The following is a 27,227-nucleotide window of genomic DNA, read 5'->3' as shown; positions in this document are numbered from 1 at the left end:
TCCCATCAGTTGCGTTTTATAGATTGTTTCCTTTGTTTTTTTTTTAAAGATTTATTTATTTATTCATGAGAGAGAGAGAGAGAGAGAGAGGCAGAGACACAGGCAGAGGGAGAAGCAGGCTCGATGCTGGGAGCCCGACATGGGACTTGATCCCGGGACTCCAGGATGGCGCCCTAGGCCAAAGGCAGGCGCCAAACCGCTGAGCCACCCAGGGATCCCCAGATTGTTTCCTTTGGTGTGCAGAGCTTTTTATCTTGTTGAGTTCCCAATAATTCATTTTTGCTTTTGTTTCCCTTGTCTCAGGAGATGTGTTTAGTAAGGAGTTGCTACAGCTAATGTTGAAGAGGTTACTGCTTGTGTTTTCCTCTAGGATTTTTTATGGTTTCAGGTCTCACATTTAGGTCTTTAATCTATTTTGAATTTATTTTTGTGTGTAATGTAAGAAAGTGGGCCAGTTTCATTGTTTTGCATGTTGCTGTCCAGTTTTCCCAGCACCATTTGTTGAAGAGGCTTTTACCCACTGGATATTCTTTCCTGCTTTGTTGAAGATTAATTGACCATATAGTTGTGGGTCCATTTCCAGGTTTTCTCTTCTGTTCCATTGATGTATGTGTCTATTTTTGTGCCAGTACATTACTGTCTTGATGACTACAGCTTTGTAATACAGCTTGAAGTCCAGAATTGTGATGCTTCCAGTTTTGCTTTTCTTTTTCAGGATTGCTTTGGCTGTTTGAAGTCTTTTGTGGTTTCGTACAAATTTTAGGATTGTTGGTTCTAGCTCTGTGAAAAATGCTGTTGGTATTTTGATGGGGATTGTATTAAATGTGTTGATTGCTTTAGGTGGTATAGACATTTTAACAATATTTGTTGTTCTAATCCATGAGCAATAGAATGTTTTTTCATTTCTTTGTGTCCTCTTCAATTTCTTTCATAAGCATTCTATAGTTTTCAGAGGACAGATCTTATACCTCTTTGGTTAGGTTTGCTCCTAGATATGTTAACGATTTTTGGTGCAATTACAATGAAATTAATTCTTTGATTTCTCATTCTACTGCTTCATTATTGGTGCACACAAATGCAACAGATTTCTTTATGTTGATTTTGTGTCTTGTGATTTTGCTAAATTCATGTATTCTAGCAGTTTTTTTGGTGGAGTTTTTTGGGTTTTCTGCATAGAATATCATGTTGTCTGCCAGTAGTGAAAGCTTGATTTCTTTCCTGCCTATTTGGATGCCTTTTGTTTTTGTATATGGCCTTTATGATGTTTAGATATGTTCCCTCTATCCCTGTTTTTTTTTATTTATAAATTAATTTTTATTGGTGTTCAATTTACCAACATACAGAATAACACCCAGTGCTCATCCCGTCAAGTCCCCCTCAGTGCCCGTCACCCATTCACCCCCACCCCCCGCCCTCCTCCCCCTCCACCACCCCTAGTTCATTTCCCAGAGTTGGAAGTCTCTATGTTCTGTCTCCCTTTCTGATATTTCTCACACATTTCTTCTCCCTTCCCTTATATTCCCTTTCACTATTATTCATATTCCCCAAATGAATGAGAACATACACTGTTTGTCCTTCTCCGATTGACTTACTTCACTCAGCATTTCCCTAATGGCAAGTGATGCAGAGCATTTTCTCCTGTGCGTGTTGGCCATGTCTGTGTCTTCCTCTGTGAGATTTCTCTTCATGTCTTTTGCCCATTTCATGATTGGATTGTTTGTTTCTTTGCTGTTGAGTTTAATAAGTTCTTTATAGATTTTGGAAACTAGCCCTTTATCTGATATGTTATTTGCAAATATCTTCTCCCATTCTGTAGGTTGTCTTTGAGTTTTGTTGACTGTATCCTTTGCTGTGCAAAAGCTTCTTATCTTGATGAAGTCCCAATAGTTCATTTTTACTTTTGTTTCTTTTGCTTTCGTGGATGTATCTTGCAAGAAGTTACTGTGGCCAAGTTCAAAAAGGGTGTTGCCTGTGTTCTCCTCTAGGATTTTGATGGAATCTTGTCTCACATTTATATCTTTCATCCATTTTGAGTTTATCTTTGTGTATGGTGCAAGAGAGTGGTCTAGTTTCATTCTTCTGCATGTGGATGTCCAATTTCCCCAGCACCATTTATTGAAGAGACTGTCTTTCTTCCAGTGGATCGTCTTTCCTCCTTTATCGAATATTAGTTGACCATAAAGTTCAGGGTCCACTTCTGGGTTCTCTATTCTGTTCCATTGATCTATGTGTCTGTTTTTGTGCCAGTACCACACTGTCTTGATGACCACAGCTTTGTAGTACAACCTGAAATCTGGCATTGTGATGCCCCCAGATATGGTTTTCTTTTTTTAAAATTCCCCTGGCTGTTCGGGGTCTTTTCTGATTCCACACAAATCTTAAAATAATTTGTTCTAAGTCTCTGAAGAAAGTCCATGGTATTTTGATAGGGATTGCATTATACGTATAAATTGCCCTGGGTAACATTGACATTTTCACAATATTAATTCTGCCAATCCATGAGCATGGAATATTTTTCCATCTCTTTGTGTCTTCCTCAATTTCTTTCAGAAGTGTTCTGTAGTTTTTAGGGTATATTTTGAGAACCATTTGAATGGTAAATGGTTCTCCAACCTTTTATTTTCAGGTTGTAGGTGTCCTTCTGTCTAAAATGAGTCTCTTGTAGACAGCAAATAGATGGGTCCTGCTTTTTTATCCAGTCTGAAACCCTGCGCCTTTTGATGGGGTCATTAAGCCCGTTCACGTTCAGAGTTACTATTGAAAGATATGAGTTTAGTGTCATCATGATATCTATTTAGTCCTTGTTTTTGTGGATTGTTCCACTGAACTTCTTCTTAAAGGGGAATTTTAAGAGTCCCCCTTAAAATTTCTTGCAGAGCTGGTTTCGAGGTCACATATTCTTTCAGTTCCTGCCTGTCTTGGAAGCTCTTTATCTCTCCTTCCATTTTGAATGAGAGCCTTGCTGGATAAAGTATTCTTGGTTGCATGTTCTTCTCATTTAGGACCCTGAATATATCCTGCCAGCCCTTTCTGGCCTGCCACGTCTCTGTGGAGAGGTCTGCTGTTACCCTAATATTCCTCCCCATGAAAGTCAGGGACTTCTTGTCTCTTGCTGCTTTAAGGATCTTCTCTTTATCTTTGGAATTTGCAAGCTTCACTATTAGATGTCGAGGTGTTGAACGGTTTTTATTTTTATTTTTTATTTTTTTATTTTTTTATAAATTAATTTTTATTGGTGTTCAATTTACCAACATACAGAATAACACCCAGTGCTCATCCCGTCAAGTGTACCCCTCAGTGCCCGTCACCCATTCACCCCCACCCCCCGCCCTCCTCCCCCTCCACCACCCCTAGTTCATTTCCCAGAGTTAGAAGTCTTTATGTTCTGTCTCCCTTTCTGATATTTCTCACACATTTCTTCTCCCTTCCCTTATTACACTGTTTGTCCTTCTCCGGTTACTGTGGCCAAGTTCAAAAAGGGTGTTGCCTGAGTTCTCCTCTGGGATTTTGATGGAATCTTGTCTCACATTTAGATCTTTCATCTATTTTGAGTTTATCTTTGTGTATGGTGCAAGAGAGTGGTCCAGTTTCATTCTTCTGCATGTGGATGTCCAATTTTCCCAGCACCTTTTATTGAAGAGACTGTCTTTCTTCCAATGGATAGTCTTTCCTCCTTTATCGAATATTAGTTGACCATAAAGTTCAGGGTCCACTTCTGGGTTCTCTGTTCTGTTCCATTGATCTATATGTCTGTTTTTGTGCCAGTACCACACTGTCTTGATGACCACAGCTTTGTAGTACAACCTGAAATCTGGCATTGTGATGCCCCCAGATATGGTTTTCTTTTTTAAAATTCCCCTGGCTGTTTGGGGTCTTTTCTGATTCCACACAAATCTTAAAATAATTTGTTCTAAGTCTCTGAAGAAAGTCCATGGTATTTTGATAGGGATTGCATTATACGTATAAATTGCCCTGGGTAACATTGACATTTTCACAATATTAATTCTGCCAATCCATGAGCATGGAATATTTTTCCATCTCTTTGTGTCTTCCTCAATTTCTTTCAGAAGTGTTCTATAGTTTTTAGGGTATATTTTGAGAACCATTTGAATGGTAAATGGTTCTCCAACCTTTTATTTTCAGGTTGTAGGTGTGCTTTTGTCTAAAATGAGTCTCTTGTAGACAGCAAATAGATGGGTCCTGCTTTTTTATCCAGTCTGAAACCCTGCGCCTTTTGATGGGGTCATTAAGCCTGTTCACGTTCAGAGTTACTATTGACAGATATGAGTTTAGTGTCATCATGATATCTATTTAGTCCTTGTTTTTGTGGATTGTTCCACTGAACTTCTTCTTAAAGGGGAATTTTAAGAGTCCCCCTTAAAATTTCTTGCAGAGCTGGTTTCGAGGTCACATATTCTTTCAGTTCCTGCCTGTCTTGGAAGCTCTTTATCTCTCCTTCCATTTTGAATGAGAGCCTTGCTGGATAAAGTATTCTTGGTTGCATGTTCTTCTCATTTAGGACCCTGAATATATCCTGCCAGCCCTTTCTGGCCTGCCACGTCTCTGTGGAGAGGTCTGCTGTTACCCTAATATTCCTCCCCATGAAAGTCAGGGACTTCTTGTCTCTTGCTGCTTTAAGGATCTTCTCTTTATCTTTGGCATTTGCAAGCTTCACTATTAAATGTCGAGGTGTTGAACGGTTTTTATTGATTTTAGGGGGGGATCTCTCTATTTCCTGGATCTGAATGCCTGTTTCCCTTCCCAGATTGGGAAAGTTTTCAGCTAGGATTTGTTCAAATACATATTCTGGCCCTCTGGCCCTTTCGGCGCCCTCGGGAACCCCAATTAAACGTAGGTTTTTCTTCCTTAGTCTGTCATTTATTTCCCTTAATCTGTCTTCATGGTCCCTTAATTGTCTGTCTCTTTTTTCCTCAGTTTCCCTCTTTGCCATTAACTTGTCTTCTATGTCACTCACTCGTTCTTCCACCTCGTTAACCCTCGTCGTTAGGACTTCTAGTTTAGATTGCATCTCATTCAATTGATTTTTAATTTCTGCCTGATTGGATCTAAATTCTGCAGTCATGAAGTCTCGTGAGTCCTTAATGCTTTTTTCTAGAGCCACCAGTAGCTGTAGAATAGTGCTTCTGAATTGGCTTTCTGACATTGAAGTGTAATCCAGATTTTGTAACTCTGTGGGAGAGAGGGCTGTTTCTGATTCTTTCTTTTGAGGTGAGGTTTTCCTTCTAGTCATTTTGCTCAGTGCAGAGTGGCCAAAAACAAGTTGTATTGGAACACGGGGGAGTATCACTGGTCCGTCTAGCTGGTCTTCTGGGGGAGGGGCCTGCTGTGCTGATTTTCAGGTGTTAGCACTTGGGGGAGCTGCTCTGCCCCTGCCTGCTGCAGGGCTCAGCGGGGGTTGTTTACCCCGTGAGGTCCCAGGAGGAACAGCCGCAGTTGCTATGGCAACTCTGGAAGCCTGGATTCAGCCTCCGCAGGAACTACGGGGCTCGGGCTCTCGGTCTCCGTCGCAGGGCCTGGAGGCTCCGGGGCGGGGCCGCTGATCTGCTCAGCTCGGGGCAGGAGCGTCCTTGCTGTCCTGGGCCTCCCGGCCTCTGCCTGTCCCGGGGGAGGCCGGATCCTGGGCTGTGTCCCGGCGCCCTGTGCTCCGGGGCCTGCGCTGGTGGATTCGCGCTCCCGCCCCGCAGCCCCCTCCGCGGAGCCGCGCCCGAGCCCCTCCGAGCTGCTCCGGTCGGTCCCGCCGTGCGCGCTGCAGCCCTTAGGGAGCTCGGCGCACTCCCCCGGGGCGCAGGTGTCTGTTAGTGTCCCCGGGAGCCCGAGGGCATCCCCGCCCTCCTGGGTCCTGCTCCAACTCCCTGCGAGCCCCTTTCCGCCCGGGAAGGTTGGTGCAGCTCCTGCTCCTCCGGGACGGGGCTCTCCTGTCCTGGGGACACTCGCCCCGGCCTCAGCCCGGCTCCTCGCGGGGCCCCTCCCCCTCGGAGGCCTTTTGTTCCTTTATTTCTTTTTCCCCGTCTTCCTACCTTGATAGAGGCTCACTGTAGCGTTCCAGCTGGTCTCTCTTTAAATCTCAGGCCGAATTCGTAGATTTTCAGGATGATTTGAAGGTTATCTGGGTAATTTTTTGGGGACAGGTGGTTTGGGGACCCTACTCTTCCGCCATCTTGCCCCTCCTCTCTCTATCCCTGTTTTGTTTTGGATTTTCATCAAGAATGGAAACTATTAAAAAAAAAAAGTGGAAGCTATTTTTTTTTTCAGATGCTTTTTCTGTATCAATTGGGAGAATCATATGGTTATCATTTCTTTTATTAATTGGCTGATATGTGGATATTGAACCACCTTGCAGCCCAGGAATAAATCCCATTTGATCATGACGAGTATGAATATGGAACATTTTAACCACAGAATGAAATACAGAGACTAGTGAAATGAACTTCCATGTCTCCATCAGTCTTCAGTAGTGACTAACTTGGGCTAATCTTATTTACCTTATCTTATTTATCTTCCCCCACACTCTGAATTATATTGAAGCACATTCCAGACATCATTTCATTTATAAATATTTCACTTTTTCAGTTAAAAAGAAAGTTCTTGTTTTTTAAACATAACTACAGTCACCGATAAATAAACTAGTTCCTCACCTAGGAATACCCAGTGTTCACAATTCCCCAGTTGTTTCTTATTTACTTTTCTTAATTAATTTATAGTAATAGGGTCTCCTTGTAGTCTTTTAATTAGTAGTTCCTTTTTCATCTCCTCTCTTCCTCCTCCCTTTTCTCAGGTAGGGGTCCTCCTACTCCCATGCATTTTACTTTTTTGAAGAAATTAGGTCATTGAGGAACATTTTGGACTTTGCTGAGTACATCCCCCAGGTATTTAACTTGTTCCTGTGTCTCCTATGTTTTCTCTCTTTTTGAGATATTAGTGGTGAATGATGATTATTCCCTGGATTCATCAGTTCATCAGAGATCACAAATCTTCCATTTTTTTGGTTTTTTATTACTTGAAATATGTCTATAAAAGAAATATTACGGGATGCCTGGGTGGCTCAGCAGTTAAGCATCTGCCTTCGGCTCATGTTGTGATCCTGGAGTCCCGGGATCGAGTCCCACGTAGGGCTCCCTGCATGGAGCCTGCTTCTCCCTCTGCCTATGTCTCTTCCTCTCTCCCTCTCTGTGTCTCCCATGAATAAATAGATAAAAAAATCTTTAAAAAATTACTTTATCAACTATTTTGGTTGCTCTGACTTCAGTGAAATGAAGAGAATGAAAGACAATATAAAGACAATGAAAGACAGTATAAATACTATATTCTTCCCTTTATTTAGTAGTGCTCAAAGTATTGAGGTAGTGGTTCTTTAGTACCTTCTCAAAATAATTAATTAGTACTTTTGGTATCATTATGATCTGTTGCAATTAATTTCTTGTTGATGATTACATTTTTCCATCTCTCTTCAGTGGGAGCATCTTCAAGCTATTTCTTCATTTCTTTTGGCACAACTTATAGACTTGGGAGTTTACATTTTCTGACATGGCAAGTTACACCTTTCTAGTCCAGAAATCAGCCATTTCTCTAAGAAGCCCTAGTTTCTTTTATTGGGAAATGGTATTTAGAGACCACAGTCTGGGTGCTAGTTATGCCTATTGCTCTAGACCTTTATTATAGCCACTGGTTCTTTATTGGCCTATCTTGAAATCATGCATCAAAGAAAAAACATCCTGTGATTTCTCCCATTAGTTTAACACTTGAGTTGTGCTGAATTAGAGACTTTTGATAGGAACTCTTTAGAACACTGCTTAAGTTAAGGGCCTTTGTAGCAGTTCTATAAAGTTCTTAAAGGTGTTACTTCACATGCCATTTCACTATTGTGTAGAATGCCTGTTGTAAATATTATTGACGTGGGAGCTTTAGTTCTCCATAGAAGGATGCAATGTTATATAATCTTTTCCATTTTATTAATCACCATAGTCTTTGCAAAATTTGAGATAGTGTGTTAATCTTAGTGCTTTTAAAAAACATATATAAGGGATCCCTGGGTGGCGCAGCGGTTTAGCGCCTGCCTTTGGCCCAGGGTGCGACCCTGGAGACCCGGGATCGAATCCCACGTCGGGCTCCCGGTGCATGGAGCCTGCTTCTCCCTCTGCCTGTGTCTCTGCCTCTCTCTCTCCCTCCCTCTCTCTCTCTCTGTGTGTGTGACTATCATAAATAAATAAAAATAAAAAATATATATAATAAAAAATATGTAATAAGGAACTGAATCTGGAAAGAACTGCAGATTGAGATTTTTAAACCAAATATCAGTGTTCTTGTAGAAAAATGCAGAGAGTCAGGTAAAAACATGAAGGGCAAGGAGGGGAGATGAAGCTAGAAAGGAGCAGAACTTTTGTGTAATATTGGAAGTTGATATTAGTGTTTCCAACTTGTTAGAGAGTGAAGGTAACCATTTAAGAAAAAAACTAAAAAAGAAATGAGAAGGGAATAAGTATGGTATACTAGAACATTCAATTAATCACAAAAGAAAGCAGTAATAAATTGAGGAACATATAGAAGTAACAAAATGGCAGAATTATTCAAAATTTAAATGCATTGAACTCTCCAAAGGCAGAGACTGACAGAATAGATTAAAAAATCATGAATAAATAAATAAAATATTTTTTTTTTCTTAAAAGATGTAATACATGCCAAACAGGGGAGCCTGGTTGGTACAGTCGATTATCGTCCAATTCTTGGTTTTGGCTCAGGTCATGATCTCAGGTTGTGAGATTGGGCCCCGTGTCAGGCTCCACACTCAGTGTGGGATTCTCTCTCTCCCTCTCCCTCTGTCCCTCCTGCTCATGCTTGCTCTCTTTCTAATAAATAAATAATTTTAAAAAGTACATACCAAAGAGCAGAGACACAAAATATATGAAGTAAAAATTGACAGAACTAGAGAAGTAGTTTTACAATAATAATTGAGACTTCAGTGCCCCATTTTAAATAATGGATAGTAAACTAAACTAGAAGATAAAAAAAGAAAGCACTTTAGGGACACCTGGGTGGCACAGTCAGTCAAGTGTCCTGATTCTTGATTTTGGCTCAGGTCATGGTCTCAGGACTATGAGATCCAGCCCCTGTTGGACTTCTGTTGGATATGGAACCTGGGAATCTCTTTCTCCCTCTCCTGCCTTTTCTCCCACCTTTCTCTTTCTCCCCATCTCTAAATAAAAAACAAAAGACAAAAACAAGAAAACCATTGTAACAATAGTATAAAACAGATCCAGCAAACTTACATAGAACACTTTATCCAAAAAAAGTAGAATATACATTTTTCTCAATTGTACATGGAACATTCTCCAAGATAGACTATGTATTAGGCCACAAAAGAAGTTGTAATACATTTAAAAGATTGAAATCATTCAAAGTATCTTCTCTGATCATGATAGAATGAAACTAGAAATCAGTAATGAAAGGAAAACTGGAAAAATCACAAATAGATGGAAATTAAAATAACACATTCTCAAACAACTGCTGGGTCCAAGAGGAGATTACAAGTGAAATTAGAAGATACTTTGAAATAAACCTAGGAAAAAATAGTACACAGAAGGAAATTTATAGCTATATAATAATGTAAATGTTTACCTTAAAGACAAAGATCCTAAATCAATAACCTAACTTTACACTGTAAGGAACTAGAGAAGAAGAGCAAGCTAAACCCTAAGGTAGCAGATGGAAAGAATTAATAAAGCTTAGAGCATACATAAATGAAATAGAGAATAGGAGAATAGTAGAAAGAGTCAGAAAAGCAAAAGTTGGTTTCTTGAAAGTATCATCAAAATTGACAGTTTTACAACTTGACTGGCCAATAAAAAAACACACAAATAACTAAAATCAGACGTGAAAGTGGTGAACATTACCACAGTCCTTAAAGAAATAAAAGACTGTAAGAGAATATTATGAACAATATTATGTCAATGAATTTGATGTCCTGGATGAAATAGGTAAGTTCCTAGAAACATAGAAACTACCAAAACTGACTCAAGAGGAAATAAAGAATTTAAACAGACATTAAACCGGTTAAGAGAGTGAATCAAAAATCAAAAACTTCTCAACAAATAAAGCCCAAGACCAGAACGCTTCACTCATGATGCTACCAAACATTTAAAGAATTAACATCAGTCCTTCTCAAACTTAAAAAAAAAAAGTCAGTACTTTCTAACTTACTCACTCATTCTATGATAACAGCCTTACCCTGATACCAAAGCCATATAAAGACATTACAAGAAAGGAAAATGATAGACTAGAATCTCTGATGAATATATATGTAGAAATCCTCAACAAAATCAAATCCAGCATTGTATTAAGAGGATTATACATCATAGCTAATTTTATTTTAGTTGCTAGCATCTCCCTGCTTCTGTTTCTTCTTTGTGCTGCTACTGTAAAAATATTCTGATAGAAAAATTAGTGTAGCTTATGATAAATAACAGCTTTTCTTGGTGAATCATGTTGAATCAGGTAGATTATTTAATGAGGTTTTATTTTTTTGTTGTTAATGTAGTTTTGGGGCAGTGTCGTGACAACATTGAGCCAAAAAAATTGCCTATCACTGAAGAGGAGCAGATTTACCCTTGGGATACATGTGCAGCAGTTCATGATGTGAGACTTTCATTATTACAGCGTTATTTTAAAGATGTAAGTATCCTGTTTATCATATAGTATTTTTGTCTGCCAAATTGCTGGTTACTTCTCTCCAGAGTTTTATTTTATATTTTTTCTTCTATAAATTGTCATTCTAATTTAGAATCTTGAAGTTTATTAGAAAAAAAGTTAATATATGGATAGTAAACAAATGGAAATCTGTTAATAAATAAAAATTTCACGTTATAAGTGTTATGTTTTAAATGTTTATTGTGAGCTATATACATTCAATTCAATGAAATGATACTCTGTGGAAACTTTTAGATATGGCATGAATGTTTTATGAAGATTTTTGCCGCCTTCTTTTACTCATTTAAAGATATACAATAAGATCTCATTATGATGCTTTTATTTTATTTTATTTTTAAATTTTTATTTATTTATGATAGTCACAGAGAGAGAGAGAGAGAGAGAGAGAGAGAGAGAGGCAGAGACACAGGCAGAGGGAGAAGCAGGCTCCATGCACCAGGAGCCCGATGTGGGATTCAATTCCGGGTCTCCAGGATCGCGCCCTGGGCCAAAGGCAGGCGCCAAACCGCTGCGCCACCTAGGGATCCCCTCATTATGATGCTTTTAAAATGTAAAGGAGGGACAGATTTAATTCATGGCTTCTATGGTTTATTTTGAACTTAGTAGGTTTTTTTCCCAACTCTTTGTACCTAGGAACACTATCTAACATTCAGGTAAATAGAAGTCTTAGAAGATCAACTTAATTTAGTAGCACTTGCATTGTTAACTTCCTTGTAAAATTTCTGTACCATTTTTAATATTTTATCAGTGGCTTATCAAATGATCAAATGGGGCTTCCTTTCACCTGTTGTTTTTTGAATCTGCTGTATTTTGAATTAAGAACACATATAATCAGAAGTTAAAATAGTTAAAATACAAAATGAAACATTATTTTTAGTTATATGAGGTGAATATCTTGATAAATTTACAAATACAATTCTTTTTGTCCATAATGCACTGGATTAAATGAAAGAAACTAGTAGGAGAGGTGGAAGATAAAATAATTAGAATAAATAATAACAGGCCTAGTAATGATGCTGAGGAGGATTCTGGAGGATTCTGGAGGAGATAATCATTCTAGTTAGGGAGGCATTGTGTAGTGTAGAAAGAGTTCTAGGTGAGAAAAACTGGGGCTTGGTTGTAGCAATATAAACTTGCCAGATTAACAATCCAGGACTCAATTTCCTCAGCTATAAAATAGGGCTCATATGGTCTTTCATACAGTAACCCACCAGGTTAGAAATTTCTTTAGATCACTTTACACATTATATAAAGGTCAGTATAAATATGGTGTAGCTTTTATTTTTTATTTTATTTTATTTTAAAAAAGATTTTATTTATTTATTCATGAGAGAGAGAAAGAGAGAGAGAAAGAGAGAGAGGCACAGACACAGGCAGAGGGAGAAGCAGGCTCCATGCAGGGAGCCCAACATGGGACTTGATCCCAGGTCTCCAGGATCACACCCTGGGCTGAAGTTGGCGCTAAACCGCTGAGCCACCTGGGCTGCCTTATGGTGTAGTTTTTAAATATTCAAGCTAGACCATTCAGAGGGCTCAGGTTAGGTAAGCCTTGGAAGGCAATTTGGATTAGGTAATAAGGACCATGTTTCTATATATTTTCAGAGGCTCTAAAATGAAATTATTATTATTTGGAAAAAGAAGCCCATGAGTGTATATGTATAAATGCATTCCTATGCACACACACACACATTTTCATACTTTTTTCTTTATTCTGTATTGTTTCTTTGAATTTTTTGCAGCATTTATCTTATTAATCATAGACCAATAAATGTCTTCATTTTGAAGAAAATGATGAAATTGTGCTAAGTTCTGCTTTTGCAGAAATTTACTACCACCTTTATTTAGATTTTATTTTGTTGCCATAATCCTGGTTTTAATTTTGTCATTTTTGAATCACTTTAGAGTAGATGAGTAGTGATGAATCTTAGAGCCAAACAGAAAAGCAAAACAGCTTGATTCAGTGAAAATATAACCCAAACTTAGGAGCAAAATAAGTTTGAGGGAAGGGGAGATCTAATATAGAAGAGAAAGAGTGTGGTATCTCTTTCTTAAAGCAGCCAGAATAGCTACTCATTTTCTAGAAAAAAATCTTTTTTGTAAGCACTGTAAACTGAGGACAGCCCAGGAGGCTCAGCAGTTTAGTGCCACCGTCAGCCCAGGGCCTGATCCTGGAGACCCAGGATCGAATCCCACGTCAGGCTCCCTACATGAAGCCTTCTTCTCCCTCTGCCTGTGTCTATGCCCCCCCCTCTCTCTCTGTGTCTTTCATGAATAAATAAATAAGATCTTAAAAAAAAAACTGTAACTGAAATCTGAACTGGACAGAATCTTTGTTGTGTGTTGTCTGTTAGTGATTGTGGGATTTTATTCTTAAATATATATATATATATATTTTTTTTTACACAATACTTTTTTACTTTCATTGTGGTTTCTTTAAGTATATCTGGCGTGCTCCCTGGACTGTATTCCTCTAGAGGTATAGGGCCATTCTTATATTGGTTCTATTGTTCCCTCAGGGCTTAGCATGTGCTATGTGTGTTGTAGATGCTTACTGAATTTCTTACTGAATTACTCTAGGATAGAGTACCAGAGTTTCATAGGCAGGCAGACTGTATACAGCAGAAGAGTTACTATTAATGGGCATTGATTTTGATTATAGAATTGAACTGTGCAAACTCTATTCTCTTCACATCAGTTCCATGCATTTTACAGAGTTGGCCTATAGAATTTTAGTCATGTAAGACAGTACTGCTACTGAAACTGGGAGTGTTAGATATGAGAGAGAGGACATAGTAGGGAGAGAACCTGAGCTTTGGAGTCACATAGACTTGGGTTTGAACTGGGGCTTTGCCGTTTATAACTGTGTGATCTTGGTAAACTTTATATCTTTTTTCTAAGATTTTTTTTCTTTTTTGTAAGGTTTTAATAAATATTGAGGTTGTGAAGATTCAGTGTTAAGCAATTCCTAGCATAGTACTGAGCACATTGTTGAGGTCTTCCTAAGATATTAGTGTCATGTTAGTCAATGTTTCTTGCCTTTTTAAAAAATCCTATCTGATTCAAATAAGAAATAGATGATGTACTGATTTTATTTTATTTTTTTTAAGACTTATTTATTTATTTGAGAGAGAGTGCGGGGAGAAGGGGCAGAGAGAGAGAAGGAAAGAAAGTCTTAGGCAGACTTCGTGCTGAGTACGGAGCCCTATGTGGGGCCTGAACTCAAGACTCAGATCATGACCTAAGCCAGAGCCAAGAGTCAGACACTCAACTGACTGTGCCACCCAGGTGCCCCCTGATTTAGTTTTAAAAACTAACTACTTTTATTAAAAAGAAAGATTAATTACATTTTTATAGTACATTACCAAAGAGAGCAGCTTGGTTATTAACTGGCTACCAACCATTCTAAAATGATCTAAATCTGCTTCTACTTCAAGTGGCTCCAAAGCGTAAAACAGAGATGAGCAGGTCTCCTGTTGCTTTTCTGATTTGTAACAATAGGAGCTAGCTCACCTGCTGTGAGTATTTGATTTGTGCTGTTACACATCTTAAATCAACTGGGAAGACATTTTGCACTGTGTATTATTTTTCAACTTTCAGATGTTGAAAGAGTATTCAGTATTCAGTATACTGAATACAGTATACTCAATACTCAATACTGAATTCAGTATTCAGAAGAGAATTCTTCTACTCATGAAGAGTCTTGATTTAACATTGGAATTTTGTGTATTGTGTTAAAGATTATTTGGTCATCTTGCATTATAATGTAAAAATTTCATTCCAAATGGTGTACTCCATTTTAATGGCTTTCAAATCTTTTTTTTTTTTTTAAAGATTTTATTTAATTATTCATGATAGTCACACAGAGAGAGACAGAGAGACAGAGTCACAGGCAGAGGGAGAAGCAGGCTCCATGCACCGGTAGCCTGACGCGGGATTCAATCCCAGGTCTCCAGGATCGCGCCCTGGGCCAAAGGCAGGCGCCAAACCGGTGTGCCACCCAGGGATCCCGGCTTTCAAATCTTTCATCAAGTGCTTTCATTCATGATAGACCACATTCCTAATATTGTTTTGGCATGGCCATGTGTTTACTACAGACTCTAGAGGGTAAACTTAAGTTCAGGCCCAAGTGCTATTTGACAGAGGCCAAATGAAAATTCAAAGAAAATTATTTTGGATGAAAAAGTCTAAGCCTGTTTATGGTGAAGGGAAGGAATTAGTAGAGAAGAAGAGGAGAAGTTGAAGATGTAAGAGAAAGAAGAGATAAAAACAATTAACTTTTAGAATAGATTTCAAAAGGGTATTGTAGTTGCTTATATAATCTAGGTCCCTTCCTTATTGCATATTATATTAAATCTTTATAAATGTTAAGGTCCCTTATGGGGTTTTGACCAAATTTTAGTCTAGAAAGATGTATGGAGGGCGATGCATTATGGAGAGAAGAAATTGGAGTCAGGGAGACCAGTTAAGAAACTTTATTGAAGAGACACCTGGGTGGCTTGGTTGATTAGGTGACTGAGTCTTGATTTCAGCTGAAGTTATATTCTCAGGGTTGTGAAATCAAGCCCCATGTGGACTCCCCACTGACTGGGGAGTCTGCTTGGGATTCTCTCTTTCTCTCTTATTCCTTCAACCCCACCTGCATGCCACACGTGTATGCGCTCTCTCTCTCTCTCTCTCTCTCTCTCTCTCTCTCTCTCTCTCTTTCTCTCTCTCTCAAATGGATAAATACAAAAAAAAAGAATAAATACATCTTAAAAAAAAAACTTTATTGAAGAACCTATCCCCCCCCCCAACAAATGATACAGACATGAATGTTATAATGAGAACGAAGAGGAAGGCCAAAATTACCAGTTATTTAGGAGATAGATTTTGTATGGTTTGGGATCTAATACTGTGGTGTGAAGTAAAGAGTGTGATGTAGAATAACCCTTAGCTTTCTGATTTGGTGACTAGATTGTGGAGTTTTTAAACCAAGAGGAAAAGAAAGATTCATGAAAAAAATGACATTATTTTTAAAAGGCTTTATTTCTTTATTTTAGAGAAAGAGTGCTGTGTGTGCAACTAGGGGCATGGGCAGAGGGAGAAAATCTTAAGTAGACTCTGAGCTGAGTATGGAGCCTGACATGGGGCTTAATCTTAGGACCATAATCTAAGATCATGACCGGAGCTAAAATCAAGAATCAAATGCTTAATTGAGTGACCCACCCAGGCGCCCCATGACACTTTTTAAATGTTATTTGAGGGACATCAAATTAGAGATTTCTGTTTGACAGTTGAATATTTGTATCTGTTATTGAGGCAAGTGATCAAAATTTGGAAGGTAGTTGAATTTACTGATTAAATCATTCAGGGAGAATAGTTTTAGTAAGAAGAGAGTAGCAGAAAAAAAATAAGACCTTGAGAAATGTAAGCTTTGAAGGGGCAGGTGAAGAAAAGAGAGTCTTAAAAGGAAGCCTAAACCAAATGGTTTAAAGAGATGAGAGGAAAATCAAAAGAGAGTACACTATGGAAACCAGGGGAGAGTAGGCACTTTAACAAAGAAGTTGTTATTCCATTGCATATATATACCATGTCTTTATCCATTGATGTATCAATGGACAGTTCGGCTGTTTTCATTATTATAATACTTCTATAAACATAGGAACATGTTTCCCTTTGAAATAGAAGTTTTGTATTTTGGGGATATATACCCAGTATTGTGATTCCTGGATCATAAGGTAGTTCTATTTTTAACTTTTTGACGAAACTCCATGCTATTTTCCATAGCAGCTGTACCAGCTTGCATTCCCACCAAAAGTGCATGAGGGTTCCTTTTTTCCACATCCTTGCCAACACCTATGGTTTCTTGTGTTTTTTACTTTAGCTGTTTTGACAAGTGTGGGGTGATATCACTGTATTTCTGATTTGCATTTACCTGATGATGGGTGATGTTGAGCATCTTTCCATGTGTCTGTTGGCCATCTGTATGTCTTCTTTGGAGAAGTGTCTGTTCATATCTTTTGCCCATTTTTAATTGGATTATTTGTTTTTTGGGTGTTGAATTGTATAAGTTCTTTATTTATTTTGGATACTAACCCTTTCAGCCATAAAAAAGGATGAAATCTTGCCATTTGCAACATGGATGAAGCTAGAGAGTATAATGCTAAGCAAAATAAATCTGTCAGAGAAAGACCAATACCATATGATTTTACTCACATGTGGAATTTAAGAAGCAGAACAAGCAAAGGAAAAAGAGAAGAGAGACAGGACAACTTAAGAAATGGTGTCTTAGGGCAGCCCCGGTGGTGCAGCGGTTTAGCGCCGCCTGCAGCCCAGGGCATGATCCTGGAGTCCCGGGATCGAGTCCCGCGTCAGGCTCTCTGCATGGAGCCTGCTTCTCCCTCTGCCTGTGTCTCTGCCTCTCTCTCTCTCTCTGCATCTCTATGAATAAGTAAATAAAGTCTTAAAAAATATATTTAAAAAAAAAAAGAAATGGTGTCTTAACAATAAAGAATGGATGGATGGTTACCGAGAGGAAGTGGGTGGCGGATGATTGAAATAGGTGATGGTGATTAAGGTGCCACTTGTGATGAGCACTTGTGATGAGCACCCAGTGATGTATGGAATTGTTGAATCATTATATTGTACACCCGAAACTAATATAACACTGTGTTAACTATACTGGAATTAAAGAAAAGAAAGAAATTCTTAATGTCAGATATCACAGGGAAATTAAATACCATATAGAACAGGTAAAATAATCAACAAAAGAATAGTTTACACTGAACTGTAGTATAATAATTGAGAGTTTACATTTCATGAGGTGAAGAAAGTGTAATTTATAATTATTCTCATTTACTATGAGCCTAGACATTTAGAAACTAAAACTTTATGGTATTTCAAGTTTAAAGATTTGCATTATGGGGATCCCTGGGTGGCGCAGTGGTTTGGCGCCTGCCTTTGGCCCAGGGCGCGATCCTGGCGACCCGGGATCGAATCCCACGTCAGGCTCCCGATGCATGGAGCCTGCTTCTCCCTCTGCCTGTGTCTCTGCCTCTCTCTCTCTCTCTCTCTCTCTCTCTCTCTCTCTGTGACTATCATAAATTAAAAAAAAAATTTAAAAAAAAGATTTGCATTATGGCTCTCAAGTCGGGTGTTACTTTTTATCACAAAAATATAAAGTTCACATTAGTATAAAAATATGAAATCAGAGGTTTATGTGGATAAATTTAAATATGTTTGTATTTCTTTAAAATTAATTGTATTTTGCCTTTTTTTTTTTTTAAGAGTTCTTGTCTCTTGGCAGTATCAATTGGCTGGGAAGGAGGTGTTTATGTACAAACCTGTGGCCACACATTACATATAGATTGTCATAAATCTTACATGGAATCGTTGCGGGTAAGTTAATTTAAAGATGTATATGTATTTCCAGGTATTAAATATTTTTACAGCATATACATCCCAGCTCATCTTGGGTAATTTTGATCACCATTTGAACTATCCAGTCTTGTAGTTCCTTGACCTCTTTGGCTTTAGGGATTTCATTTTTTTGCTTCACTTTAGCAAATTATTTCCATGGTAGTAATTTTAAACTTTGCTACTCTAGTTCTGAAATATAAAGCTCTAATATCCCACCATATCATTTTATTATCTGATTAATTCTTCAGATTTTCTTACTTTCATTCTCATTAGTGTGTTTTGCTTCTGACATCAAGATCTCTAGTCCTTTAACCCCTTTGCATTTTTCCTAGCATTCTTGGTTCTTTCCTAGCCTCACTTTTTTGTACTATGCCTGTTCTGCTCTGAATAACAGTCATTTAATCATCCTGCCTTCATTTTAGACCCAGGCAGCTAGCCCTGCCAGAAAAAATCATAAAACTAAGTGAAGTGGTATGTCTGTAAACTTGTAGTTTCCTGTATAGTAGTGTCTTAGACTGGGGTCACCGACTGTAGATATTACATATCAATTCCTGTTTTTGATCAGTTTCCTCTCCTAGTGTCTTCAGCAGCTACTCCATACCTTATCTCAGACTCTCCACCTAAACTGTAAGATCCCTTTCCTGTCATTAGATTCTGTCTCTTCCTTTGTCACCAGGAAAACATGTGGCTTTGTGTCACATACTAAGCTTAATTTCTTGCTTTGCTTCTCTATTCCCTGATAAATGAGTCTTCATCCCAGTCAGTCCTTTCTTTTCTACTCTTTGAGGTAATATTCCTTCTTCTGTTCAGGAATAGTTTTTCTGTTGATGTTCTAGTATTCTTTTCTCTTCATCATCTCAGGGGCCTTGGTCTATTAGTAAGTAACCTCTTTTTCTTCTGTATGTTCAGTTTTTCTGCCTGTTGTTACCTTTCTTTTCAGTTCATAAAGATAGTCAGGTCCCTGTCATTCCGAATTTCTTCCCTTGGCTTTGCATTCCCCTGTAGCTGCAGGGGAGTGTTTTTTTTTTTTTTTTTTAATAAGCTTTAATTCACTTTTATTTTTCTTGTATAAAACTGTGTGGTAGCTGGAGCCTGGTTCCTCTGCACGGAGACTCTGGTGTGGGTCTTTACAAGATGGTCAGTGAATTCCTGATAGGGAGACTTGGTGAACACAGTGTCTTTCCAGAGATCAGGGGTGAGATAGCTCTAGGTCTTGGAGGTTGCATCAAAAGTAGCCTTGGCAAAGTTCCCCAGGGTGGCAGTGCAGCAGCCCCTGGCCGAAGTGTAGCAGTTGTCAATACCAGCCATCATCAGTAGCTTCTTGGGCACAGTGGCTGAGACAATGCCAGTGCCTCTGGGGGCAGGGATGAGACGCACCAGCACAGAACCACAGTGGCCCGTCACCTTGCATGGGACAATGCAGTTCTCAGCTCAACTTCCTAAAAGCCTGGCCTTCTCTGTTCCCCAATTCCTAACTCAGAAGCAGTAGATTCCTACTTTTTCCCTTTTTATCCTTCCCTCTCACATTCATTCACTTAGAAAATTATACTGATTCTGTCTCTTAAATCTCACTTGACTACACTCTCATTATTCTTGCTTCTTTTTGTGTATTTCTTCATTTCTCATCTTGACTATTGCAGTTGCTTTCTTATCATTTTCCTTGCTCCAAATCTAGCTTATTCACTATATTGATCATTCTAAAATGTAAATCTGATGATGTATGTCATTGGCTTAAAAATCCTTTACTGAATTCTTCCAGATAGGGTATGGTTCACTCTTTTCTGAATGGTTTCAAGATACTTCATGATCTGGCTTGCCTGTTGCTTCTGCTGTATCTTTCATCAACTCAGCATAAGCTAATTAATAGTTCCTTAAACACATTATGCATTTTTCATACATCTTCATTCAATCGTTCATTCAACAAATATTTACTTAATGTCTAGAGTGTTTGAGATACTGTGATAGACATTGAGGATTCAACAATGAATAAGACACAGTTCTTTTCTTCCAAGGGATTACTATGCATTGCGTGAGATAGAAATAGACAGTTGTGATATATGTGCAAAGTGTTATGAGGTATACACAGATCTTATTGGAACATCTGCCAAGTACCAGAACATTTGATGAAGTTTGGTGCTTGAGTGATGAAAGATAAGACTGGAAAAGTAATTAGGGGTCAGATCATTAAGGGCCTTGTGGCTCCTGTAAGGAATTTGAACTTTATTTAGATAGGTTCTTTACAGAGAGCCATTAAAGTCATTAAAGACTTTTAAGCAGAGTTATGACATCTTCAGAACGATCATTGTGGCAGTTGTGTAGATGGTAGAGGATTATTCTGGGATTTCAGTAGAGTAAGATAAGAAAGAGTGTGATGATATTTGGGAGGTACAGGATGATAGTGACATGGGCTTAATTATTGCACTGGAGATGAAGAAGAGCTTAGAGATTTGAAATATATTTAGAAGAAGAGTCTTCTGGACTTGGTGAGAAATGGCAGGTGGAGTGTAAGAAGGAGGAAGTAATCAAGATGAGAGAGAATTGTGATTACTGAAAGATTTTGATTGGGAATTAGAGTCTCACATTAGGTGCGTCATAGTAGCAACAGAATGATTGGGAGATTAGTTAGGAGATATTAGCAAAGAGAGTAGAAGGAAAAAAGTGGATAGAAGGACTTAATGGGATTTATTAAGTAAATAAATATTGGGGTGGAAGAAAGCTGAAGGAGCTGTCATGACTCTCTTCTTTTTGAGGCTGGAGGTATAGCTTATGCTTCTAGAGTAAAGGGGGCAAGGCTGGAATAGGTGAAGGGACTTGACAAATGAGGAGGTAGTTTGGAAAAACTACCTTGGAATTGAGTGAGAGAATTCTTCATAGGATGTTGGAGAAAGATTGCCAGGAAGTATTCAGGGTTCAGTTGAGGTGGAAAGAGTTGGTAGCAAGAAGTTATTGCAGTTTTCTTTAACAACACTTAATTTGAGTGCAGAATTGGAGAAGTCATACAATGGATTAATTTTATATGAAGATTTTATGTGATATGTATGATAGAAGGACAGATGGAGGGAGGAATGAGAAGTGGTAACCAAAGAGTTTTTGAAGTGGTACATCACAGTGTATAGGCGGAATAGGAAAGGCTTGATAAACTGGGAGAGAAGAGAGGAACTAAAACATAAAAGAGATAGGAATTGGCAGGCAGACTGTAAGCTGTTTGGATTTAATCTTTTCAGATATGGACAATTTGGGGTAATTTTAGTATAAGGGAGTGGTCATGGTAACAGGTGCTGGAGTAGAGTAGAGGTCAGTGCCATAGGAGCTAATGAAGTCAAAGAGCTGATGGACTAAGATATAAGATTGGTTATCCCCACATATGCTGAAGTAACATAGGAAGATGGTAGGACTTGGAGCTATGAGGAAAACTCATGTAGGTACCAAAGTCATCAGTGATTGAGGGCAGTAGATGACAGTAAAAAGAAAGGAAAAAGGGTAATATCCCTAGATGACATGAGACACAAAGATGGGGGAATGCAAGATCTCAAGCCAGCAGATGAGAAGGATACTGAGGTGTGAGGGTGTGGGAGAATGAGCAGTGCCTACCTGAGGAAGCTTCTGGGGAGGCTTCAGGAAAAATCCTAGTTTCAGTTAAGGCAAGGAGGGAGATCTAGTATTCTTTAAAATTAAGGCTGTAGGGGAGCTTATGATAGAATGTCCTTCAATCACCCCAACCTTCTATATGCTCTTCTTCTATATCTTTGAAACTTAGCTCCCAAGTCTCTGAGAAGCCTTCTCTGTTGTATTTTTCACATTATTGTTATAATTTATTTGTTTCTGTTTGCTTTTATATTATTAGTACCTTAAGTCTTTATGCTATCACCTGGCACAGCGTTTGACACGTGATAGGAGCTTTAGTATATATTTGTAGAATTGGATTTAAGAAGACGTGTTGTTACATTATTAAGAACTGGAAAAAAATAAATGTCAAAAAGTAAAAAATAGAACTTGATTCATTTAGCTAACGTATTTGAGATCTGAGATATTGTGAAATGAGCACTAAATTAAGAGTGGGGAAACTTAAATTCATCTTGACATTGTCATTACCTTTGTAACCATAGGCAAATTGATTTTCTTCTCTTGGTATCCTTTTCTCCTCATTATTTTTGTCTTGTTGGGAATAATGTTCATATTGTAGCATTCACACATTTACATTAATGCATTAAAATGTACTTTGAGATAAAGCATTAGGTTAGTGGCAGAGTAAGAAAGAGACTGCTGGGAAAAAGAGCAATATAGTGGTTAGGACTGCGCAATTATAATGGCCTAAAAGAGCAAAATGGCTGTTTGTGGTGGTGTCAGGCAAAAGAAAGGAACAAATATAACAGTCTGGATTCCTGCCTTAAATCCTCTGGTTAGATAGCATATGTAGCAGTCTCTCATGAGCAAGAATTTCCTCCTAGGCACATAAGCTTATGTATCTGTGTTTAAAAAATTTGGTTTCCTCCTCTTCCTATCAGAAACATCTAAAGGAAAGAATGTTAAATTAATTCCCTTCCTACCACACTTACATTCTAAGTACTCGTACTAAATCTTTCCCCTGTCCATTAAACCTAAAAGATTCACTGCATGAAGTCCAGTCAGTTGTGTTTGGCAGTTAGACAAAGACACATCACATTTTTTAGGCTTGATTTATTCTCAAAAGCTGTCTATTCTCCATCAAAGAACGTGGGCACTGAATCTTCCCACTGGTCACCTACAGTTTGTAGAAATAGGGGCATAGAGGTAGGAGAAGGTGATCCACTGTAATGTGGCCTACGTTTTAAGTTATTCTTTATCTTGAATCCCTATTATGCATCACTTGCATTGTTATCTGAATGTTTCATACTAAGGAAAGAGTAAGATACTTATGCAGTTCTTGGTGGTCGCAAGTGTTGCATGATTGCAATGTTGAAAGCAGTGATTTGATAAGCTTCAACAGTCAAATAAGAGATTTTGTTTATGGGTTTGTTTTTTCAAGAAACATCTTTTTTTAAAATTTAGATTCAATTAACATATAGTGTATTATTACTTTCAGAGGTAGAGTTTAGTGATTGATCAGTTGCATATAACACCCAGTGCTCATTACATTAAGAGACTATGTTTTTATGATATATATTAGAGATGTCTTTTTTTTGGCATGGTTCATTTGTTTACTACAAAATGTAATGGTATAAATTTTTGTTTTCTGTAAAGGCGTGCATTATAAATCTGTATGTTTATTTCATCTTTTAGAATGACCAGGTTCTTCAGGGCTTCTCAGTGGACAAAGGAGAATTCACCTGTCCTCTCTGTAGGCAATTTGCTAACAGTGTTCTTCCTTGTTATCCTGGGAGCAACGTGGAAAGTAACCTTTGGCAACGTCCTAGTAACAAAAGCATACAAGATCTCATAAAGGAAGTAGAGGAGCTGCAGGGACGGCCGGGAGCTTTCCCAGTAAGCATCAGTGTAAGACAGAAATATCCTAGTAAACTCAGCTCTGCTTTCAACTCTCATTTTCATTTCTTTCATTTTCATTCCGTTTCTAAATTATTCTGGACCTTTAAACATTTAAAAGCAATTGCTTTTAGATGTTTTTCTCTTCTTTTTGTGGCTACTAAAAACAAAAATGGGAATAATGGAACAAATTATTACCAATGGCTATACTTTCCTTAGTCTAAATTGTTATAGTTTTAATATACATCTTCCAGATCATGAAATCTATAAGCTTCCATATGGTTAGACTCTTTTAAGATGTTGAGATCTTTAAAAGCAAAGCCAAACAAATAAACAAATTACATATATATGTATCTTGCAATGTAAAGCACAGTCTAATCATTTAAAAATATGCCCATTAGGTATATTAAGATTAAAATGATCCATTTACATACACACACTTTCTATATGTGTAATTATAGATTTACATACATTTTATGTGTGTGTGTATTAGATAAAGTATCATACACTTAATTGAACTATTCACTGTACTTCAGACTATTTTATTGTGGGATTTGGTGTAAGTGAACCCATCTTCTATCCCATCCAGTAGGATTTATTTTTTTGATTTAAATATTTAAATATTTCACCTTCATTATAGATTTATGATATGGTCTTGGAAAGAAGTGATAGCTGTGCCTAGTTTAAGCAGTAAATTTTATGAAAATATTAATTGACTTTTGAAACAAATTCATAGTTAAAAGCTACTCAAAGATTTATCTTCTCGCAGTTTCTTTTCTCAGTTGAAGACTAATTTTTAAGTCTGTGGTTTTTTTCTTTTCTAAATCTAAATTTTTATGTGTGTAAAATATCCTTAAAGCAAGGGACATTAGGGATGCCTGGTTGGCTCAGTGGTTGAGCATCTGCCTTCAACTCAGGTCGTGATTCCAGGGTCCTGGAATCAAATCCCACATCAGGCTCCTCGCAGGGAGTCTGCTTCTCACTATGCCTATATCTGTGCTTCTCTCTGTTTCTCTCATGAATAAATAAAATCTTAAAAAAAAAAAAAAAACAAAACCCAGGGACATTAATATTAGTTTTTATGATATGAAGTTAAATGAAAGGTTGTTTATGAACATGGAAACTGTTCTAAAATATTATTTTAATGACATCTCATTTATTTGTTTAGAATATAAGTTTGTGATTAGTTCATAGTTAGAGTATAGGCTAACCAATCACAATATGAAATTAGGATAAAATAAGAGAAAATATTTCAGATCTGTTTTATCTTTGTGCACTAAGTATATTTATAGTGGATAGCTAACGTACATCTGTTTTAACTTTTTAACTTTTATTTCCTAGTATATTCATATGATAAACATTGTAGTGTTACGACTATATTAGAAAAAATGAATATGAATAAACTTTCTATGTATGTTTGCATTTTTTACAGTCAGAAACCAACTTAAGTAAAGAAATGGAATCTGTAATGAAAGATATCAAAAATACCACTCAGAAAAAATATAGAGACTATAGCAAGACTCCAGGTTCACCAGACAATGATTTTCTCTTTATGTATTCTGTTGCTAGGTAGGTATACATGGTATATACTTAAAATTTACTTATTATTAATAGTTGGTTTTTTGTTTTATTTATGCCATTCATATTTATTTGAGTAAAGGATGTGTATTTTTATGGTGGTTGAAATTATGGCTAGTTTTAGAACCTCCTCAAAGGATCATAAAAATGTAGGTTTCCTTCATTTTCTGAAGTTTTTATCTTAATGAAGTATTGGGGGAAGTATTATTATATATTATAGAATATGTGGGAAAAAGTGTATTATTAACATTTTGGGACTGATGTCTACCTCAAAGCATGTGGCTAAATGGTATTGTTAAATCACTGTTTAAGTCCTGTCAAAAAGTGATGATACTAAAAACAAAAACATTGTATGTAATATGTTAAGTACTTTTAATTTTTTTTTAATTTGTAAATAAGAAGATCGTATTTTGTTTGTTTTAAGCTAGTAAAATATCTGGTGATATCCTATAGTGGTTTAGAAAGTCAGATAAGGGGATCCCTGGGTGGCGCAGCGGTTTGGCGCCTGCCTTTGGCCCAGGGCGCTGATCCTGGAGACCCGGGATCGAATCCCACGTCGGGCTCCCGGTGCATGGAGCCCGCTTCTCCCTCTGCCTGTGTCTCTGCCTCTCTCTCTCTCTCTCTCTCTCTCTCTCTCTCTCTCTCTCTCTCTCTCTATCATAAATAAATAATAAAAAAAATTTTATAGAAAGTCAGATAAGGGAGACAGAGCAAGAGATCAGGCGTGTCTAAGCCTCTATTAGTAGCTGGCAGGGGGCTCAAGAAAACAGAGGTAAATACTTCTCATCTTTCAAATTAGGTAGGATTATTTTAATTGACTGAGTAGGCGTTCAATACCTAAGAAATAGTTCCAGACAGGAATTTTAGAAAACTTAATTGAATGAAAACGGAGAACCATAAAAACGTAAATAGGGAAGATACAGGCACAATCAGAAACTTGTAAACACTTTCTGCCAGAATTGATGCTGTAGACTCCTGGATATCCCTAGAGGCATACTTTGTATTTTGTCCCAAATAATACTATAATAGTATTAGATTTAGATTTAGAGATTATATTTAGATTTAGAGAAATAATATAACTTGAATGTCAATGTCGGTAATATATCCAATATGACTTGAGTGTCTAATACTATAATAGTATTAGATTTAGATTTAGATTAATAATATATTTAGAGAACTAATATAACTTGAATGTCATGCAGCAAATTAGTGGCACACAGGAGTAGAACTCAGATCTCTGAGTCAAGGTTTCAATAGCTGTCCTTTTTCCTTCCCTGTATTCATCTTTTATAGGTCATATGAGCATGCAGTTCACCAGGGCCAATCCCTCTGCCCCATTCATGGAGCAGAGGATAACAAGAGTAAAGGAAGTATATGTAGTCTTTAGAACACAAGAAAAAAGGAACCAGAAGTGGGAAAATTGCAAGCAAGTTAGAGCTCAAGATAAGGAAACACTAGTCTTTAAGAATGCAAATGTTGGACATGGCTTAATGTAAAAGGCTCTAATGGATTGGGAAGTAACTTTCTAGTCTGCACATTCCTAAACTATTGTTATTTATCTGGAATACTTCAGGAGAAGAAATAACAATTAATTCAACATTTTGTGTCTGTAGAGTTACCAGCTGCATATTGTAATAAAATACATTTTTCTGTGAAAACTAAATTGAATATGATTTAATTTTACCCGGTTTTCAAGGTTTTAAAAAGCTTCTTTACAATATTTTGATAATGTAGAAAACTGAGATGAATGTAGACCAAGTCAGTTATGCCATGTGTATATGTGTGTGTACATATTTATGTGTATATTTGTGTGTGTTTATATAGATCTGTATATGAGTGTGTGTATATATGTACATGTGTGTAAATACTATGTTTATGTTGCTTATGTGTTTATGCTTTTTATTTTCTTAGCATTGATCTTATAAGAAAATTCTGGTTGAATAGGAATGATTTGTCTATGGGATTTGTCTGTAGTATGATAAATCAAATAACTTGATTTAAATTAGTTTAGTGGAAGTTTTAGATTCCTGTTTTTTGAAAGTATAAATTCGTATTTTCTTAAATATATA

General features: G+C 37.4%; 1 protein-coding gene across 1 annotated transcript in view; it reads left to right on the top strand.

Annotated features, from left to right (window-relative positions):
• UBR3 (ubiquitin protein ligase E3 component n-recognin 3) overlaps positions 1-27,227 on the top strand; it is a 234,038-nt gene that overhangs the window by 128,784 nt on the left and 78,027 nt on the right. Inside the window, exons 26-29 of the mRNA XM_055308033.1 lie at positions 10,553-10,686; positions 17,989-18,099; positions 23,380-23,580; positions 25,013-25,149. Coding sequence (XP_055164008.1) covers positions 10,553-10,686; positions 17,989-18,099; positions 23,380-23,580; positions 25,013-25,149 — 583 coding nt within the window. The remainder of the gene's footprint in view (positions 1-10,552; positions 10,687-17,988; positions 18,100-23,379; positions 23,581-25,012; positions 25,150-27,227) is intronic.

Source organism: Nyctereutes procyonoides, unplaced genomic scaffold, assembly GCF_905146905.1.
Source record: "Nyctereutes procyonoides isolate TBG_1078 unplaced genomic scaffold, NYPRO_anot_genome, whole genome shotgun sequence".
Lineage (NCBI taxonomy): Eukaryota > Metazoa > Chordata > Mammalia > Carnivora > Canidae > Nyctereutes > Nyctereutes procyonoides.
Note: the sequence above shows the minus strand (reverse complement) of the source record. Positions and strands in the feature narration are given on the sequence as shown.